General features: G+C 40.0%; 3 protein-coding genes across 3 annotated transcripts; 1 reads left to right on the top strand and 2 right to left on the bottom strand.

Annotated features, from left to right (window-relative positions):
• Positions 1–258: 258 nt before the first annotated feature.
• On the bottom strand, positions 259–4,710 carry LOC308131424 (histamine N-methyltransferase A-like; the record flags this gene model as incomplete). Its single annotated transcript, XM_080498152.1, has 6 exons — positions 259–617; positions 1,307–1,400; positions 2,588–2,718; positions 3,010–3,117; positions 3,962–4,014; positions 4,580–4,710. The coding sequence occupies 6 exons, from the start codon at positions 4,708–4,710 to the stop codon at positions 259–261; spliced, it is 876 nt and encodes a 291-aa protein (XP_080354278.1).
• A 771-nt stretch (positions 4,711–5,481) lies between these two features.
• On the bottom strand, positions 5,482–8,984 carry rabl3 (RAB, member of RAS oncogene family-like 3; the record flags this gene model as incomplete). The annotated part of the gene is made up of 8 exons (XM_080497596.1): positions 5,482–5,883; positions 6,008–6,046; positions 6,391–6,462; positions 7,284–7,437; positions 7,536–7,650; positions 7,729–7,858; positions 8,246–8,337; positions 8,939–8,984. The coding sequence occupies 8 exons, from the start codon at positions 8,982–8,984 to the stop codon at positions 5,827–5,829; spliced, it is 705 nt and encodes a 234-aa protein (XP_080353722.1). The 3' UTR covers positions 5,482–5,826.
• Positions 8,985–9,189: 205 nt separating this feature from the next.
• Positions 9,190–20,579, top strand: gtf2e1 (general transcription factor IIE, polypeptide 1, alpha). The gene is made up of 6 exons (XM_080498762.1): positions 9,190–9,343; positions 10,332–10,627; positions 10,746–10,903; positions 14,771–14,966; positions 15,251–15,489; positions 19,444–20,579. Exons 2-6 carry the CDS (start codon positions 10,338–10,340, stop codon positions 19,890–19,892), a joined length of 1,332 nt encoding a protein of 443 aa, XP_080354888.1. The 5' UTR covers positions 9,190–9,343; positions 10,332–10,337; the 3' UTR covers positions 19,893–20,579.
• Positions 20,580–20,983: the final 404 nt, after the last annotated feature.

Below are 20,983 nucleotides of genomic sequence, written 5' to 3'. Positions count from 1 at the left end.
ACAGTGATCACATGATATGCACCGAGTTTGACAGAAAGAAGGGAGGAGTGTGTCAGGTGTGAGACAATCTCTGAAGCAGAGCAACAGCAAAATACACACATATTGACATAAATGCTTATTCCACAAAGTGACATTTATTAATTAAAAAGCAGAATATTTTCACAAACCTAACAGTATTTTCTTTTGTCTTCTTTTTGCAGGGTGATTCTGGTGGACCGCTTATCAGAGAACAATACTCTCAATAGTCGTTTGTCAAACTTAAGCATGAACAAGAATGCAGCTGAAGGAGCTGTCAAAGAAAACCCTGCCATCTTTAATTGTGCTGCATTTGTCTCTAAGAAGATCCAGAATGCCAGCTCTGACGTCAGGTGTGAAGGACTGGCTGAAGTTTTCTGTTGATGTCATGAAACTGAGCAGACGTTCTCCAGTGGTGCTGCTCGGATTGAAGCACTCAGTGATGTCGAAGGAGTTTGGGATCACATACTCGTCATATTCCAAACCCTGGCTCTTTAGAGAGGCAATGACATCCCCAGAGTGTACTTTTGGTTCATTTGTGTTGGTACAAGCATGAAGCTCCTTCGCATAAGTCTTCCACATGGTGACCCAGCCAGAGGCAGCTGGATGGTAAGAAAGCAAACGATTACACAAAAACATCCAGAAATAAAATATCTATCTTACAATAAAACTGAAATATACTTTCTAAATGATCTGATTTCTCACAGTTGTTGGAACTCATATTCCTATTGTAGACCTTCTTCTTACTTAATCAGAAATGTGTATTTGGACCTCAGTAAAAAAATCAGTATTCATTCAGCACAGATCAAACATAAACATGTTTTTACATCAGACAAAGTCAAGCAAATTTTTTTTTTCACTCATGAAAACTTTTTTTTTAATCCCACTATCAAGCCAAAGATTAAAAGAGATCAAAGATTTAAAAATATGAAAACTACCTCAACTTTACTGCTGCAGGAAGTTAACTGAAGATGTGTAATTCAAGAATACTCATTTAATTTGACACTATATCAGACTTACTTCAGTTACTACGTACTTGGAAGGAGTAGGAGTATGTAAACTTTGCTACTTCCTAATCTTTTTCGGATATGTCGGGCCATTATTTATTTAGTTATCTGTTATCTTTTCTTTTTTTTTTGCTTGTGTTGCTGTTGTGTTTGTTTATGTTTTTATTTATTTTTTGCTTTATTGTTGTACCCACATGTCTGAAATATATGTAAAAAAAAAATACATTTCCTATTTAAAATGTTCAGTGGAGAAAAACAAATGTTTCAAACAAATTCTTGCTTACCTGCATTTAGGATGATCAGAAGCCTGCCATTATTTTTTAGAAGACTGTGATGAAACTTGAGCGTTTCGCCGAGGTCTTTCACATAGTAGAGCATCTGTTGAAGAAAGCATCGCTGAAAACATCACTTTAGAATTTTCTAATGCAAAATACATGCAACTAAAATGTGTTTCGTTGAAGGAAATCTCCAAGGACACATTTATGAAATGTGGTGTAGTGTAGTGTAATGTAGTGTAGTGGTGACCGGTGCATGTACTCTGTGGACCATTTTCAATCCTTTATATGTTTTTTTTTGGTTCAAACAACACAAGACAATTTTTACCAGGTTGTAAATTAATCTTGGCCTCCAGTGATTGCATTATTTTTCAATGGTTTCACTTTGTTGGACAAGTTCAGAGACGTCCCAATTCCACAAAAAACAAACAACAAAGCTGCAAGCAGCTTTGAACAGGTCCTAGCATCCTTGCGAATGGAAGCACATCCACCAAGTGGGGTTGTGGTGTTTATTTTGTCCTGTGGCTGTCATGAAGGCTGACTCTGATAATACATGGAAAGTTTGAGGCAGATTGAAGCAGGCCCGCTATGCACCACTTCCTCTCGATCCACCAGGTGGTGCTATTAGGATGACATGAATTCATCATGATTATTCATGATGAATAATACATGATGGCTATATTGTTCCACTGAATTCATCAGGGGAGGACGGTGATCACGCATATAAAACATTTTAGTCAGATTGAAGCATGTACAGCAGACGTACACATAACTTCATGTTTGATGGGAGGCAGAATGGAGTATGTATTCCTCACTTCCTGTTTCAAGCAGGTGGCACTATTCCCGATACATACATACATACATACATACATACATACATACATACATACATACATACATACATACATACATACATACATACATACATACATGCATACATACATAGTACAATAAACCCCATGGTTTCAATAGAGTTCTTCAGCACTTTTAGTGCCCTGATAGCCTGTTTCAGTCATCATTTTCTGGTTATTATTGAAGTCTCTCAGATAGCTAACCCTGTCTATTTTATCTCTGTTCAACTGTATATCCATCATGGGCCAAGGTTAACAAGATCCTTCAATCATTCTAATGACTGAAGGATCATTAGAATGACTGCTACAGGTACATAGATCAGTCGATCTACAGTATATAGATGTAGCACTGTTCATTTTGTGCAGCTTACTCGTCATCATGAAGAAAAAAGACATTCAAATGAGATTTACTTCAAATAAATTAGTGAGATAGTCATACATGAATCATGTGTATGAAGTCAAACTTCTTCATGTCTTCTTTTGCTTTCACTTGCTTCTCGTAGTCCTCACTGTGCATGATGTGCCACGTAAATGGGATCTTCTGAAGGTTGGCTGTATTCGCCACCAATACTTGAAGGTGAACCAAGAAAGAATAAGAAAACTGATTACTTGGTCAGTTTGTCTGAGTGTACATACAGTAGGAGAAGATATTTAATTGTCAAAGTACAAAAATACCCCACTGCCCTTTTGTTGGCATATAACTTATGTATCATAACCAAAATTAATCACAGAGGCCAAAAATAGCTTTCAAGATACAACAACCAGAAATATTTGAGACTGATGACTGTATCACCAACATGAGAGTAACTAATATAATTTTCTTCCTGTATCTGATTTTAGTGATGGGGGAATCATCATTACCTTTGAAATGGTCTGTGAGTTGAACGCTTCCATCCACAATATCAGCTGTGATGGGCACGGCAGGAAAAACACACTGGAGTAAAGATAACATCTGGACATCTAGCTCACCTGGAATACATAAAGCATTTAGGAAATCAGTGTCTGTGTTTGCTTCTATCAAAGCAATGTGATAAAATGTGAATGTGCGTACACACACTCTGCCACATACGCACGCACGCACGCGCACACACGCGCGCGCGCGCACACACGCACGCACGCACGCACGCACACACACACACACACACACACACACACACACACACACACACACACACACACACACACACACACACACAGAATGGAATCTCCATTGAGACGGATTTTTTTGTTTTTGGTAGTTTTTTCTGTTTAAAAAAAAAATAAGATAGGAGTAAATAGAACAAAATTCAAGGACGCAATAATTAAACTTTTGGCCTAAAATAATGTTTTTTTTTCAAATTTTGATGGACAACCTTTATTAAAATTGATTAAAGCACCTGAATTTAAAGTTTGAAAATAGGTCAACATTTTATTTGTGCTTCACACATCTCTATTTGTTAATTTGTTTACAGTAAATATGAATTGCTTGGACACAAGAATGGTGCTCTATCAATTTCTATAAAAGACACTTTTTTGGTAGGACAAATATGTTCCTGTGTATGTTTGTGTTGATGTAAGTGTAATTGAAAGAGGAATGCTGATGGGATATGAAGCATTACCAGTAGCATGCTGTTGGATGAATAGTGAAATTAGATGCTCTTTTCAGTTCTTACAATTGTAAATCTGACTCCAGAGGATTCAGTGCCTTACCAGCCATGAACCTCACCACACATCACTGTTTCACACATTCTATTATAGGATGTTCATTTTCTTATCACCATGCATATGAAAGCACAGTGAAGTCCTTGGTTTAATGAGTAACTTTATCACTTACCTCCTCCACTTCCAACACCAAGAACATCCAGGCTGCTTTTACCAACTCCAATTCTACACAACCAGGGAAAAGGTAGACAAAAAAACAGAGAACAGGAATAAAAGAAAGTTATCAAAACATGGCTGAAGTTGTATAATTTTACCTAAACGTCTATTTAAAAAAACAATAGGCTTTCAGGTTATTATCTGCCTTTCAGATCATTATGATTTTATTAATGTAGATTTTGTAAAAAAAAAAAAAATCAATCACTACATTTTTTTTTTTTTTTTTTAATACGGTTGACTTATATTTAGAATGTACTTACTTTACATTTTGGTAATATGCCTCATTTTGGTGAGCACAAGTGTGCAAAAATACATCAGTCTTTTCATCAATTAAAAACATGATCCAAGGACAACATTGTTGTATTTTGACATAACCTGAATTACATTAATTTCTAACTTTTATATCCTGAAGTAAGAAAAATATTCATTTTACATAAATATGTTTGTTTTGCTCCAGGCTGCATTGTCAAACAATTTTATTGTCTTTACTAGTTGCAGATTGCTTATAGTCACAAATAAAAGAAAAAACACATGGGTTACATTTAAGTGCAGGCTTTCTGTTTTTTTACTTTACCTTTCAAATTCTGGGAGCAGGAGGTGGCGAAGATGCTGGAGCATGACTTTCTGTTCTTCAGTGTGTTCCAAGAAGAAATTGAAGTTTTTGACAATGGCTCCTTCAAAACAAGTCTGCTTTCCAGTAGCCATGATCTACATCTGCTATTTTTTTTATAATAAAATGGAAAAACATCACAACTTTCTGAAATAGATTTAGGTTGTTTTAGTGTCTAGTGAAGTGGTGCCTTTACCTGCAGCTTCTTCCAGTGTCCCACAGCTTCTGAGGTTTTATCTCTTTGTCATGGGGTTTAGTACAGGCGTACTCATAGTTTAATATGCATCATATCAGAACTGGCAGAGCAGAGTTAATGAAACTCAGGCTTGAGCATTAAGTGAACCAGTAAAGTAAGGACATTATGATGGAAAATAACAAACCAGTCAAGCTCACAAGGACATTATGTGCAGCCTGGTAGGTTCCTGTTCTGAGGGAAACCACGGAGAAAATACAATTCAGCTTTGAGTGCAAAAAGATCTGGGACATATATTTTAACAGTGATCACATGATATGCACCGAGTTTGACAGAAAGTAGGGAGGAGTGTGTCAGGTGTGAGACAATGTCTGAAGCAGAGCAACAGCAAAATACACACATATTGACATAAATGCTTATTCCACAAAGGGACATTTATTCATTAAAAAGCACAATATTTTCACAAACCTAACAGTATTTTCTTTTGTCTTCTTTTTGCAGGGTGATTCTGGTGGACCTCTTATCTGCAACACGAAGGTTCAAGGTATAACACCTTATACCAAGCAAGACTGTTCTGATCCAAATTATCCCCACGTTTTCACTAAAGTGAATTACTTCAGTTCGTGGATCAAGAGAGTCATGAACGCATCAGTGAATGTTGCATGAGTGTATACTGACCGAGCACATTGCCCGTTCTATACTGGCTGCTTACTGCTTAAAATCTAATCAGGCTGGATGAAGCGTATGCCTGTAAAATTGTCTTTACTTTTAAGAAAAAGCCACCAAGATTATCTGTGCCAAAAGCATGTGGACAGAAGAGTTGAACTTAATTAACCCCCCCCCATATCTTCATTTCCCAATTGCTAATCCCTTGTGCAAGTTTATTTAGCTATTTGCAAATGTGTTTGCTCCAACATGTTTCAAACTCTAACTTATGCAATGAGTGAAGGTGCAAAGGTTGTGGGTTTGAGGACTGTCATCCATGGCTGATGTCCCTCAGAGTCACAATCCTGGCTCATCAGTCATAATGCAAACTTTTGAAGTTGAACCGTTTTCTGTCTGTGAAACCGGTCATCTGCAGAAACAATTAGAATTGTGCTATTAAAGAGAACAGTTGCTTTCAATACACACTTAAAATTTGCTGGGTTTTATTTCACCTTCATTTCATAGTGGGGAAAAAAAGAGAAAATACTACTCACCTGACTTGGATCCCTTGTAAAATATCTCTTTTCGATTACCTATTGGGTACAAACAGTCTTATCAAGCAGAACTCACATTGTTGAATATTGACTAAATAAACAAAATCTGGATGAGGAACTACAAACTGCCTTGAAGGTCTAAGCCATCCAAGTATAAAACTGCTTTCTTCTCAAAAACACAATATTTTTCTAAAATGATTCAAAGGTATTGAAGGTACGTGGTTTAAGTATAACTATTATGTCATGTCAAATTTGACGAGAATACCAGTCGGACCAAACCACATAGACACAAGTATAAGTCTATGAACAAGAACAAAAGTATGATTCTGTTTGATATACTGTAAAAAGATATTAAATGAAATTACATCAGAGAACTTTCTCACCTTGTCAAAGAACTTGCTGAGTTTCACTGCATTAGATGTGCCTGCCGCAAGATATTTTGGGTTGGTACAGTCCTGGAAACACAAAAAAAAGCACTTCAGTAATAGACTAAGAAGGTTTTTCAGGTCATTACTTCCAACTGTATATGCTACAAGTACTTATTGCTAAAGTAGATGGCATGAGGACTTTGAAAAAAATAAAACTCTTGGTGAAAGTGTAGAGTAGGCATCAGCAAATAGTGGCCCGCGATCTGATTTCTAAAGAAATGGTTTTACATGTGATTGGAGCAGTGAAATTAACCATAAATCATCTTGATTTCAGTTGAAATAGCATCATAGTGATTCAATAAACTTAAAGTTATAATCATAGTTCTTTTATATTCTTGTAGTTTAGTCACAAATTGCCCAATGGCGTTTGTGTATAAATTACATTTTTGTGGCCTTCACAATGATGAAAGTCGCACAACTATGGTGTAGTTTCCTGCTGTAGCCACCAGATGTCCTCAAAGCCAAGGACATTTCTCTAAAGTTTTATTTTTGATTCCACATTAATGACATATTTCAAAAACTGTGATTTTATATTAATTAGGTCGATTCCCTAGAGGTTGAAACATATTTTTTCTGGTCACTGAATAGTACAGAGATCTGTTCAATCATCAGCCTTCTATACATGCTTCAACAAAGTTCAAAATGAAGGGAGTAGAAGCTATTCCAACTAAAACTGGGTGAAGAAGTATACGAGTCCATCCCAGTGCAAACACAATCACCAACACACTCTCACTTACAATTTTCACTCCTTCAACCTTTATCTCTCTTATTTTTATTTTGAAAAGTTAAAAAATAGCATATTACAGAACAAGAACTTTGAAATGAGTAAATGAAAAAAGTAGACCCACAAGATTGATCTCTTCTGCGTTGAAGTCTTCAGACAGGAAAGCCGTCCTGGTGAGAACTTCACTGCGTTTGCTCTCTGGGATTTGGTCAAACTTTGTTCCAATCAAGAGCAAAGGCACTGGATTCTCAGCAAACTGCTCTCTGTCATAGTCACTGCTGTAAAAGGAAAACACAATCACACATTTAGATCATTTTAAAATTGTAGATTATATGCCCATGAAAACAAACAAGTCAAAAGTCAAGCATCAGCTCACCCATTTGACACGATGACTCCTGTTGGAGACGAATCCCTGTTCAATGCTTCCAGAGACCAGCGGTAGAGATTCTGAGAGGATTTCTTATTTGTCAGATCATGTACCAATATAATTCCTGAAATCCACAAAAACAATCAGAACAAATGTTATGCAAGCATAAAGCACAACAATTTTGTATTTGCAACATTTTTACCATTGACCGAATTGTAGAAGACTGCTCGTGTGCTTTTGACACTGCTGGCACTGCCGACAGATCCTCCAACATCCCATAGTTCAATGTAGAAGGTTTTCTCATCTGGTGTTCCCTCTTTATAGTCTTGAACCTGGGGTAAAATAATTATGTTTGACACTTTCCATTTTGTCATCCTCTACTCATGCAAAGCTTTTAACACTCAGTATAATTTTTATATCTTGTAAACTGTAAGGATGCAACATTTTCTGTCAGTAAAACATCTATTCAACCAGTTGTTGATTGAAACAACCGCTTAAGTAAACACAACAAAGCTTGATCATCATGTAAAATAACGCCTTGCATTTCGACTGTTGTTAATGTTGGTTGAAAAGTGGCAGATCTATTTATCAGTTCATACAACTTTGCTGGAAAGAATTAGTGTGAATAAAAAATAAATAAATCACAAAGTACATTTAAAAGATCGCTTCTCGTGTCATCACAAACATGTTTAGAATATAGATATGCTCCGTCTGCTTACCCGTACATCCACAGAGCATCCAACGGTCCATGATGGATTCCCCAATACCTGATTCTGGCAAAGTAAATGGACCAATGAGGACTTCCCCACTCCTGCAGCCGACAAGAGAAGGGTGGATCAATTCAAAATCAATGCATCTACAAATTGGCATAATACTTGTCTGGTGTGTCATAGTGCGTCGTTTCAGGTCAAATTACGAAGTACTAGATTCAGGCTCGGTATAAAGATTGAACAAGTCATTTTGCATCAGGTAAATCCGTAGTTAATTATGCGATTAACTAATGCAACAAGTTTTAGTGTAAGTGCAGGTACTTAATTTGGCAAAGCTGTTTCAGCACAATTTCTACTTTTGGCAATAAAATGTATTTATTTATGTAGCACCATTCAACACAAGGAAAGATAGTGCTTTACACGGAAATAGAAGAAATTAGGCGATTACGCAAATGTTAAGGCCTACAAGAAGCACCTTCAACAATTAGTATGGCGTTTCATCGTAAAGTTATAAGTTAATTGACAGGAAAGTCAAGTATTTGATGTTGGCTACTGCATTGATGACATGCACTTCCTCGAAAGAAATTTGAAGGTATATAAAATAAGACACATTTATTAAGAATGAACACATATATTAAAAAAAAAAGAATAATACGCGTTCATATAAAAGAGTGTCGATTGGTAAATAGCGCTATAGCTTACCTGAATCTCCTAAAACTAGAACTTTAACTCTGTCTAGTGAAGCCATTTCTGGTGTAAACAGGAAGTAAATCGTTAAATCGTCGCCCAGTGCTGCGCGCTTTCATTAATCTCATTGGTCAATATTACTCGTCATCTAAAAGCAGCTCTTCCATTGGATGATACATACTTCAATCATACTTCTACGTTCCTATTGGCTCCTTATGGTCGTTTGTCTTTCCGGGGTTATCTTCACAAATGAAGGAGCTAAGCATGCTAGCCCGTGAAGAAGTTTAACAATTGGAAGTCCGGATGTGTTTACAGAGTGTCCACTTTCTTTCCCCGGGACAGAGAGAGTTCGTCGTTACTCTGAAATGACTTAAAGTGGAGGTATTTTTCTGCGTATAGGAGGAAGAGAAGGATTGCCGGGTAAGAATAACTCTTAGGTGGCGAACGGCTTTCGAGAGGGAAGTTCATGTTGCTCACTCATTTAATTCAATAGGAGGTCATTTGTTAGCTTTATGATCGATAGGACTTAATTTAGCTGACGTGCTGTGTTCGTGTGCATATATTACATATGTTGTTTCCAATCTTTTTTTTTTTTTAAATGGCCAACTAAAGCTAAGACAAATCAAGTTGTCACTTTCCATCAGTCAAGTTTGGCTCAATGAGAAATGACGATGTGATCCTTGAGCCCAGAATCAGGATAGAAAGGTTCACAAACAATGTCAAACACACAAAATAAGTCATTCTTTTTACCTTGTACGTGGTTAATAGTGTGACTGGAGACAGAGAATAGGTATAATTATAATCACTTTCAAGGTATAATTTTTTTTCGTAAAATGTAATTTGGTTTCCATACAACTTTCGATTAGTACCATATTTTTGGATTATTAAAAAAAAAAAGTGCTGTTAAATCGTTATCTATTTAAAAAAGACACATGGTGTCAACTTTAAATCCCCAACATTTTCTAATCTTCCAAGAGATTATGAAACTGATATGCAGTGGATAAGCGGTAGACAATGGATGGATGGCTATGCAGTGGAACACATTCAAAACACATCAAGAAAGACGTGCGTCTGAAGCTTTTTGAGACTGTTTTCACACGATTGTAGAGATGTTTTAGAAAATACAATTATCGTCCTTTAATTTTGGTTTCAGCAAGGAAAAAGTACATTGTGTTAAGGATTCATACAATTTTGCATCTGGGACTGTGCCACCTAATCTCAATTGCTGACTTGTATATTTCAGCGGCAGCATTAACATGCACTCAATATGATCCACAGTCATATAAGATATACTGTATACTTTTGTAGCGTACGCTGCCTTGAACCTGCTCTTATGACTGATTAATTCACATGCCACAAGGCACCTCTCCCATTTCAGCTTTAACACAGCTCTCATTTCTCTCCTCAGCCAAATATGATTGAGCCGGAGCTCCTGACCGAGGTCCCTGCAGCACTGAAGCGGCTGGCCAAGCAGGTCGTGAGGGGTTTTTACGGTATTGAGCATGCCCTGGCTCTGGATGTGCTGATCCGCAACCCGTGTGTGCGTGAGGAGGACATGCTTGAGCTCCTCAAGTTCGACCGTAAACAGTTGCGTTCGGTGCTCAACACCCTGAAAGCAGACAAGTTCGTCAAGTGTCGTATGAGAGTGGAGACGGCCCCTGATGGCAAGACAACGCGACACAACTACTATTTCATCAACTACAGGTTTTACATATGTTTTGTTGTATTTGGTGTCACAGTAACACTAAATAACCTGATGACCGTTTCTATTGCTTTCTTGTTATTTTTTTTTTTTACCTTTTTATTTTTATCTTTTCCTTAGGGTACTGGTTAATGTGGTCAAATACAAATTGGATCACATGAGGCGACGGATCGAGACGGATGAGCGAGACTCCACCAACCGCGCCTCCTTCCGCTGCCCCTGCTGCTTCTCCACCTTCACTGACCTCGAGGCCAACCAGCTCTTTGACTCTATGACAGGTAAACATTGGAACATCTTGTTCCACACTGGATTTTTTTCCCCCCACTGGTGGTTCATCTTTGTTACCAACAATTAGTATTAAATTAGTGACTGTTTTTAACCAAAGGGTCGCAAAAAATTACAAATTAATATACACTGGTCACTTATAGATTAAAATATAGCTTTGATGATCAAAACCATCTATGACACGTCGCATCAATTTTTTTTATATGGCAAATACTCGTACTCTCATCTTTTGAATCAACGTTGACTTTTTAGCCAATCAATGCTTATGAAACATGATGTTGTGGCTCAAGGCTGTGCTTCATCCTGCTGCCTGTTGAAACTCTGAGCAGCCTTTTGTTTTTTTTTTTTACTCTTGGATCGAGTTGGCTAGCTCATCTCATGAAGTTTTTCCACACAGTTGTGAGGTTTCTGCAGACCTGATGTGTCCACTTCGAAAACGTAAAATCACATGAAACAGAAACTCGTAAACGTCAAGCATTAAGTGTGGCTGTAAAGTTGATTCGACTGATCTGCACACGCGTGTTTTCAAAAATGTTGGTTCAATCAAGAATGAAATGACACGGATGTCCATGAAATCTCTGGTGTAAATAACCATGTAATTAGAGATTATATCAATGATTAGTAACTGTTGTTCATATTCAGTTTTTTTGGAACAAAGGAATCTGCAAGCGATGTGTCTCCCATATATAAATGAAGACTCGACAGGGGATTTATGGTGTGTTTCGTAGATGACCTCTAGATGGCAGCGATGACAGTGTTTTGAGAAATAGCACCACCTCTGTGCTTGCTATTAGGGTTGGATTGATGTTAATTGAAGCCTTAACTGAGGTTAATGATGCTTTAGTGGCTCAGTATTTACCAGCAGCCACACAGTTCGCACTGCTGAACATTGTGCCACGTCTAAGTTGACGTAATGTTGACAGTGTTTACAAAATACACTTTCAATGTCTTGTAATTTAGCGCTGTGTCCTAACCTATGCAATAGGGGGCAACAGTAAGTGTTCTACGTTTGACTGAATGGACTGCTGCTTATCTTATTTGCAAACCTATTTGTGTGTGTAATAGCACATATGAGCTCATCCTTCCTCAGTCCATGCAGCAATTTTAGTCATGAGTTGTATTCTGTTTACTGTGCAAGAAAATGCTTATTTCCCTGTTGACAAATCAGGTTTTCTTGCCAGTGAGGTTGGATAGATTGAAGCTTCATCCAAGGTCTTCACTGTTCTGATTTATGCTTAAAAGTGGCATTGTTCAGTGATTTTGACATGTTGATTCTATTGGGAGCTAAAAAGACATTTATTTTAAGTCATCCTCATTAATGTTCATGTAGCACTTTCTGCCGTACTACATTTCTGTATTGATTTGCTGTTACTCTCCTCATCTCTGTTTTTCTGTCCATCTGCCCCCCTCACAAACTGCTTCAGTGTGGGCTGGCAGCTGTCTGAAACTGTGTTTGCAAACAGGACTCACATCACCCATTTCTAAGTAGGAGGTATTTATTAAGTTGTGTTGGTGTACATGTTTGACATGTGAGAGCCTTACACATGGGACACACAACGCCTATTTTGGCTCCATGCGATGTTGCCTACATTGCCTAACTGATTGTATTTCCCCTACAAATTCCAGCAGGAATCTCCACTCTGTCAATCAAGTACAGTGGCCAGCACATATTTCGTTATTTAAATAAATTTTTAGAAATGTATGCTGGCTATATTTTTTTAGTGTAATTTGTTATACCACTGAGGAATAATTATGAATCATTCCATTTCACTACAGTAAATTGTATGAGATCAGCAAGCCTTTTAAAAAGGCCACTGTTCTCTTTTTTTTTTTTTTGCTGAGAACTGTCTGTCACTTATTCTTGCTCCTACCTTTGGAATAAAAATCAATTGATATATATATATTGTATACTGCTCAGGCAGGCACATACTGCAGATCACACTCATAGTGGTATTGTGGGAGGGAATATGGAACATTTATAAGTAACGATGAATTGGTAACCATGGCGTTAAGCAGGTATTGACTCAAACCTCAGTGTTTACATTAATAAGTCAAGTAAATAAGGTGTAGAGAATTGACTTACCCAAGCTACTCAGTGTTCACTCTGTTTAATAAGAACCAATTTGGCTATGTGTACTTTTTGAGATTATTTAATCTTTCACGACTCAAAAAAGACGTTGCATGTTTCATTAATGTTCTGTAGCCATTTCAATTTTAAAATGTGTTCTGTAGTCTGAGAAAAAAACCCAAGCCAAGTGTCAAACATTTGCATGATGGGAGCATCCAGTTTGGCCCAGCACACTTGGAAGGGATTCTATCTCAGTTTATCTTGGAGTGACTTGGGTTGTCTGGGGCATCTTTGCTCTGCATGTTACTGCTACTTCTGCCCTATGAGGACAAAGCAGCTAAAAAAAAAAATGTGGAGTCAGTATTTTTCTGTCGCGAGCTAGGGTTTGCTTGACAACAATGTCATCAAACGGTTGTGCTTCTGAGCTTATATTAGACGCTGGCAGGTCTGTAGCTACGTGATGCATTAATATCTAGATAATCTCTTCCAGTAAGCCTTTCACTTAGTTTTGATTGTCAGCCAGCTTGTGTTCAGTTTGTGTCTGAACTTCATTCTCAGGTCAGCTTTTCTCCTGTTTCAGCGGATCTATTCAGTATCAGTTCTTGCTGTGAGTGTTGTAACTCAGCACCCTGACAGATGCTGACAAAACAAATACCTGAAGTTTACCTGGTAGTCCGATAGACTCTATGTTTCTGCAAACCTAGCAACACTCGGTGTGACCTCGCAGCCATTGGAAATATTGAGAGTAACGCTGCTCGTGAGATCAAACTGGCCACGAGAAGATTTTCCTTTGACACGAAACTAATGCCACACCATCGCTAATCATACTCACTATCTGAGAAACTCTTGCACCTGTTCTGAGTGAGATCCAATCAAGTGGAAGTTCAAATGTTGTATATTGTTGGTGTATATATATATAAAAAAAACAACTAATTGGGAATACTAGTTTTATTCATCATTATTTTGTTTTAATTGAACAATTAAATGTCCGGTTCAAATAATAACGAGATCCAGGAGATTCACTCTAGATGAATTCAATAAGAAGAGCAAAAGATTCTTGCCCTCGCTTTTGGACCCTTTCACACTAAGCAGGCATGGGGTCTGTGCTAATGCTGGCACACATCCCAATATTAAAACAGATGGCCAAACATGCCCTTCTCTTAGTGGTGGAAGATGCAGGTTGGTTGTTTGCACAGTGCACACAGTTCCCTAAAGTCTTCACAAATATATTGTGTTTATATACATAATTGCCCTCATAAAAAAGACACGGGTGGAGGCAAGCCGTCTTTAAAGTTGTAAAACGGCTCTTCTGGAAATGTGCTTGATGTGCTGGTTGAAGGCTTTGGTGAAAGATAATGCCAGTGAAGCCCTCCCTGTGAGGAGTGAAGGTATGGTGGATTTGGCGAGGCCTTTTGGTCCAATGATTATACTGGATTTGTCACTGTTCTGTCTATGACAGTTTGTTTGAAGCCAAGATTTTAATTTAACAACTGACATTGTCTGGGTTGAGCGGATGGTGGTGGAGATGAAGCCAACTTTCATCAAAAGTACAAGTTGTTTCAGCCTTGTAGGTTAAAATCTTTGTTTTACACTTCTACAGAGTTTTCAGAAGAATATATAGGTTGTTACTTAGTGTTTTACTTGCAAGGTGTAGTTTGTTATGAGTAATCTGCTTTTGACCAAATAGAATCACAGAAAAAAAAAAGCACACAGTGGCTCACTTTTTGACCTCTAATTGTCCTTGTCCTTGATATCTGCTTTTGCTTGAAGCTGTCGGTTTTTTTTTCTGCAGATACGTTTCGCTGTACCTTCTGCCAGACAGAAGTAGAGGAGGATGAGTCGGTTTGTCCTGACGCCAGGACTCTGGTGGCACGCTTCAATGAGCAGATCGAGCCCATCTACGCACTGCTCCGCGAGACCGAAGATGTTAATTTGTCCCCCGACCTGCTGGAGCCCGAACCCTCCGAGATCCCTGCTCTCAAACAGAGGTTAGTTTTTAATAAGGCTTAAAGTCAAACATCGCTTATTATCACCTCAGCCACTATCTGTTCTGTCCTTCCGTTTTACATCTGGGGTCGAGTTTTCTCACACCCAATGTGTATTCTCTCAATTCATGGCAATTAAGGTTCCCAACCTCAATTTCATAACTGAGCCACAGGGGAACTTTACTCTTCCAAGTCGCAGTAAAAAATCCAAAATGTTTTTCTTGGTTTACTCATAATTTGGCCGTTTTATTTCACTTCAAATGACATTTGATAAATATTTCCTCTAGCCGTGAACGCGCTGCAGCTTCTGGAGCGAACGCAGCCAGCGGCCCTCATCGTGAAGCTTGGTCCAACAAAGGGTCGGCCTATGCTGACCTGTACACGCAGAACGTGGTCATCAGTATGGAGGAACAGGATGCGCAGCAGAAACAGGCCAGTGAGGGCAAGGCACCCAAGGAGAGGCCCGTCTGGTTGACTCAGAGCACCGTGCAGGGTGCCTACAACGAGTCCGACATCCTCAAGAGCGGTGAGTGGAAACCCCCCCCCCCCCCTTTTGTTGTTTTTATTGACGTCAAAAGCAAAAGGTCAATAATAAAGAACATTTTTAAATAAGTGAAAATGTTGGCCCAAGGGGAACAGCTTTAATTTCCTCCATCAGGTTGTACGTTTTCATGTATGGTTGGTTGGTTATTTGAATAACAACGTATTGGCAAATGTTTATAAATCGAGAGACTCACAGATAATGGGACAAGAAAGAAGTGATTTAATGTGATGATATTCTCACAGTTGAGTGCCCTTTTCTTATAACCAGTACAATTAAATTATATGCAGGCTTTTGTCAAAGGAATACAAGAAACTACACTTTTAAGAAAAAGGGAAAAAAAAAGAAAAAGACATTACTACGACTAGTGCACAGCTCGTGTTTGCCATTCTTTTAAGGCCATAATACTACATGGAAACATGTTCTATATACAGTCCTGTAGCAACAGTTTCCAGAGTGCCATTATCCATCAGGTCATTATGGGCTTTTTTAAGCCAGCAGGAAGAGTCTAAGGCTTCTCATGATTGAGAGCGCTGTCATCTTCTTCCAAATCTTTTACGGCACTCTGGACTTTGTTTGTGCGCAGCTGTGACACCACACGTTCTTCAGGAAGCAGAGCCAGTACTGTGTCACCCTAAGTCAGGTCCTCCCAGAGGGTCTGTGACCGTCTTGCATTCGTACAAAAGTGATGTAAATTTGTTCTTCTGGTCTGATAGGATGCTGAAATTTAGATTAAAAAAAAAATTTTTTTTTGGTATGTTTACTATTATTCCACTCTTTCATTTTTCTACAGTTTGATACAAACCAAGAAGAACTAAACTGTCATGTATGAATTCTCATTATTAATATAGGTGCGCTCCAAAAAGCTCTCTAAGAACTGGATCCTTGAAATAAAACGAACTGAACTAAATATTTAATAACTGGATTAATACAGTGAAGACAGAATAAACTTTAACGCCAATACACATTTTTTTTTCCCCCCATTCTTCCATTCCAGCCTTTTCCTCTGTCATAATCTTGAAATCTTTCACTTGGTGAGTCAGACAGAATGCTAAATTTGACATTGAAATCGCTCCCACTCTGGGCTGCTGTTTTCACCCTCATTAATCATAAATGGTGTTGCTTGGTCGAGGCTGGGCTTGTTGAACGCGCTGAGAACACGTTTTCTTCTACAAAATGGCAACATAGGGATTAGATGAACTGAAAAAAGCACAACCTAGGCCCTCCACCGTTAATTCCTTCTCTCTGACCTTTAATTTCAATCCCTGTTCACGTTGCTCTCAGAACATGTTAGGAGAGGTCAGCTCAGGTTATCTCCCTCCGTCACAGACGTTCTCAACAAGCCTGTTATTGTGACATTGTTTCTCCAAGGGCATGCAGCAATCAGACCCTGCCAAACTCCGCTGTACCATAATTGCTTAATTGAAATAATCAGGGTCTTGACGATCGTACAGCCGAGCTGGGTTTTTACAGGAATACAATTTGCTCTTCGCGAAATTGCATGAATTATTTCTCCCGAGCATCCTGTCTCTGAGGCGTGTGCATCTCTGTGATGATCCTGTTGCTTGGAACTTGGAAACAGACGTTCCCATTTTCCACATACAGTGGCTTTCAAAAGTATTCATACCCCTTGAACTTTTCCACATTTTGTCACATTACACGCCACAAACATAAATATATTTTATTTGAATTTTATGTGAAAGACCAACACAGAGTGTCACACAATTGTGAAGTACAAAGAAAATTATACAAGACTTAAAAATGTTTTCACAAATAAAACACTGAAAAGTGCAGCGTGCAAAAGTATTCAGCCCCCAATGTCATGGTTGTGTCTCGGTGGCCATTGTAAGTGAATGTAGTTTCGGGGTTCTGCCGCTGGGCAGCGGTAGAACGCCCGGGCCCCCGCTACCCCTCAATTTTAAACCGCACCCTAGACACACACATTGCACCACCTCTTCAAAACACAAATACATACATCCACATGCACCCAACACCCCACAGGGTGGAGGGGGGGGTGGGGGCTCCCCCCAGCACCTCCCGCTGTGGTCCCGCCGTGTTCCGGGGTGAGTGCGGCTGGAGTGCGGGGGGCACGCTAGCTCGGGCGTGGCACCTCCGGGGGGGCTGGGTAGTGGTTCTCCCTCCCTATTCACGGTTGGACTGGTGGAGGACGAGATCCCGTAGTGGCCTGGTGGGGGCCTGGCTGGCGGCCTGGGGAGTGGGGGGCACCCCCCTCCCAACCAAATAAATGTATGTACGTATGTCTGTATATATGTAGATATGTATGTCTGTGTGTGTATGTGTATGCTTGGTGTGTGTATCTGTGTGGGTGTGTATGTATGTCTGTGTGTGTGTATGCGTATGCTTGGGTGTGAGTGTGTGGGTGGGCTGGGATTAGGTGATGGGGTGGGGTGGGGGGGGGGGCTGTCATCCGGCCGGGCCTGGCTGGGCCTTCGCTCTTCCTGGTCTGGTCTGGGGGGGGCTGGTCTGGGGCTCGGCGGCTGGGGCCTTCTCTGTCCCGCCGGGGGTTGGGGGGGTGGCGGGGGGATGGCCCCCGGGGGTGCGGCGGGCTCCGCTGTCGGGGCCGGGGGGGCTCCCTGCCCGCGTGGCCTGGGGGCGCTGCACTGGCCGGTCCCGGCTTGGCGGCTCGGTCGGGGCCCGGGGCTCTGCACCCTTTATCCTTCTCCTGTGGGCCCCTCTGGCCTGGGGGGGGTCCTCTCTGCGCGCTCCATCTGGTGCCTTCCGGGTTGGGGCGTGGCTCTCCGGGGGGGTTTGTCGGGGCCTCCCTGGATCCGGCGGGTCGCTGGGTGCCGGAGTGGCGGCGTCCGGCCCTGGTGGCCTTGGGCTCCGGGGTGGTGCTGCGGCCCCCCCAACAACAGTTCCATTCACATCCAGAGGACAAACCACACACACACACACACACACACACACACACACACACACACACACACACACACACACACACACACACACACACACACACTCCCACTCCTCATTGACGAGATTGTTCTGTTAATTATCAAAACCAAGTTGTTGTTTGCTTTTGTTGTTGTTGTGTTTGTTTGTTTGTTTTATTTATTTATTTATTTATTTTTGTTCTATGTCCTTTTGCTTTTTGCTTTTGTTATAATTGTTGTCATTATTTAGGTCTTTTGCTCTGTTGTTGCTCAGGCTGGTCTTAATCTCATGGCAGTTGGAAACTATTTAGATCACTGTGGTTAATGTATTATCAAAAAAAAAAAAACAATTGTATGTAGCACTAACAAGGGTATTGTATGTATTTTGTATTTTGTATTTTTTGTATTTATTTTGTTTCACCAAGCCTTTCTCTGTCTCTCCTCTCCTCTCCTCTATCCTCTCACCCCAACCGGTCCGCAGAATGCCACCACCTCTGAGTCTGGTTTCTGCAAAGGTTTCTCCTTGTTGAGGGAGTTTTTCCTTTCCACAGTCGCAAACACACCTGCTTGCTCATGTGGATATGTTGGGCTTTTCTATTTTCTCTATAACAGCAAATTGGAATGACTGTAAAGTATTTAAAAATAATTTAAAAAAATAAATAAATAAAGCATGTCTCACCATTAAAAAAAAAAAAAAAAAAAAAAATGCAGGTGCACACACACACACAAGAAAAAAAAAAAAAAAAAAAAAGTAAGTGAATGTAGTACTGTACGTGTTTTTTTTTTAATTTATTTATTTTAATTGAAGTAGCTCCACCTGTGTATCTGTATGTGCTCACTTTTTTTTTATTGTTTTCAAGGGTTGATGTCATGACTGCTGTTTTTCTTTCATTACCTTGTTATTTAAAGATTTACATGGGGACAAAAATACATATTCAACCTTCAGACAGTCCTAAGTTTTGAGACAAATTAAGAAAAATTACTCCTTTTTGTGCGACTGATTATGGGTTTGTATGATTCTTATGGGAAATTGTTGCTTCGGCAGGTGGAGAAATCTCTGGAGCTCAAGACGGAGCTGCCGCTCATGGCATCGGTCAGACAGATGAAAATGAGGAAGTGATGCGCGCTCTGCTCATCCACGAAAAGAGGGCTGTTGCCGGACCAGTTGGGGGCGGAGCTAGCGCCGCAGCCAGGAGCCTGGCCTCCGCTAACGCCAGCGACTCGGAGAGCGACACCAGCGAATCGGACGACGATTCCCCCGCGGCCCCTCCCCCTGCCAGTGCCACTCAACACAGGGCCAAGGAACAGGAGGACGACGATGATGACGACGAGTTTGAGGAAGTCGGGGACGAGCCGATGGTGATGGTTGGAGGTCGGCCTTTCTCCTACAGGGAGGTTAGCCAGCGACCAGAGCTGGTGGAGCAGATGTCTGCACAAGAGAAGGAGGCCTACATCGAAATGGGACAGAACCTTTTCCAGGACATGTACTACTGAGTGCACATACGGGATTTTGTACATGCAAACCGTTACACACAATCTACACACATTTACACTCGTATCTGTGAAACATTTTTTTCAAGAAACCATAATGCTGCTTTAAAGTATTGTCAGCTGTCTGAATCTTCAGTGTAACTACCAAGGACGTGCTTTCACAGTGTTGCCCAAGTGGTTGTGTTGTAGTATTTTCTCCAAAGTATTTTTAAACATCACCAAACCAGATGAAATCTGGTAAGTTACAGAGTGCCAACTTGTTTTTCTTTTCCTGTTCTTTTTTGATTTCGGCTCCAAGTGGAGCAGGTTGCCCGTATCATCATTTGCATCAGTTTCACGTGCAGTGACTTTAAAGGATACATGTCCTACCGCTTGTATACATTTCAGGCTTACACATAATTGGAGACCGTGTCTGAGAACTTCTGGTAACTGGTGGAGAGTTGAAGTGATTCTTGATGCTTTCACTGGACAACGAGGGGGAAGTCGGGTGAAGAAATTTGAAGCTTAACTCAGGCAAAAACAAGGGGGAGTAAATAATTGGGTTAACTTTTGTGCTAAGCATTTGTTATTCAAAACTATAATAAATTGGTACTGTAGTACAGAGTACATATGAATCTCATAAATGTGTTAACACCAAACGAAGCTGATGTCAGATGAATTTTGGAAAATGAATAAAACAGTTTCATAACATTCCATTTCATAGTCAATGCTTCCCAGTGAGACCTTTCTTGTCCTGTCAGGTCAAGTAGATGACTACGTGCCATGTATATATGAAACAAACATACCCATCACTTCTTCAAACAGATTAACAGGATTTTTCTACATCAAATGTTGATATAACCAGAGCCACTGACTGCTGCCAGTCTTAAAATCAATTTGCCCCCCCCCCTCTTTTTTGTGGGGGAATCGGGGCTCCTGCTCGTCTGTGTCACATATTAAGTAGGTGAACATTTTGTCCTTCAACTTGATCTGTTAAAAACATAAAAAATGTCAGTGTAATGATTCAAGTGAGTTTGACAACAACCAGAACAGAGCATCTCCAAAACTGCTGCTCCTTCAGTGTTATTGGTCTGCAGCAGGAAGGAAGGAAGGAA

This window comes from Blennius ocellaris (genome assembly GCF_963422515.1).
Source record: "Blennius ocellaris genome assembly, chromosome: 6".
In the NCBI taxonomy this organism is placed as follows: domain Eukaryota; kingdom Metazoa; phylum Chordata; class Actinopteri; order Blenniiformes; family Blenniidae; genus Blennius; species Blennius ocellaris.
The sequence above is the reverse complement of the archived record's forward strand: the minus strand, read 5'-3'. Positions and strand labels throughout refer to the sequence as shown.

What these genes read in the sequence shown, in the direction of transcription:
- gtf2e1 (XM_080498762.1), top strand. Translation starts at nt 10,338, where the DNA reads ATGATTGAGCCGGAGCTCCTGACCGAGGTCCCTGCAGCACTGAAGCGG. An exon ending in GCTCTTTGACTCTATGACAG is followed by an intron (nt 10,904 to 14,770) that starts GTAAACATTGGA and finishes TTTTTTCTGCAG; the next exon opens with ATACGTTTCGCTGTACCTTC. An exon ending in ATCCCTGCTCTCAAACAGAG is followed by an intron (nt 14,967 to 15,250) that starts GTTAGTTTTTAA and finishes TATTTCCTCTAG; the next exon opens with CCGTGAACGCGCTGCAGCTT.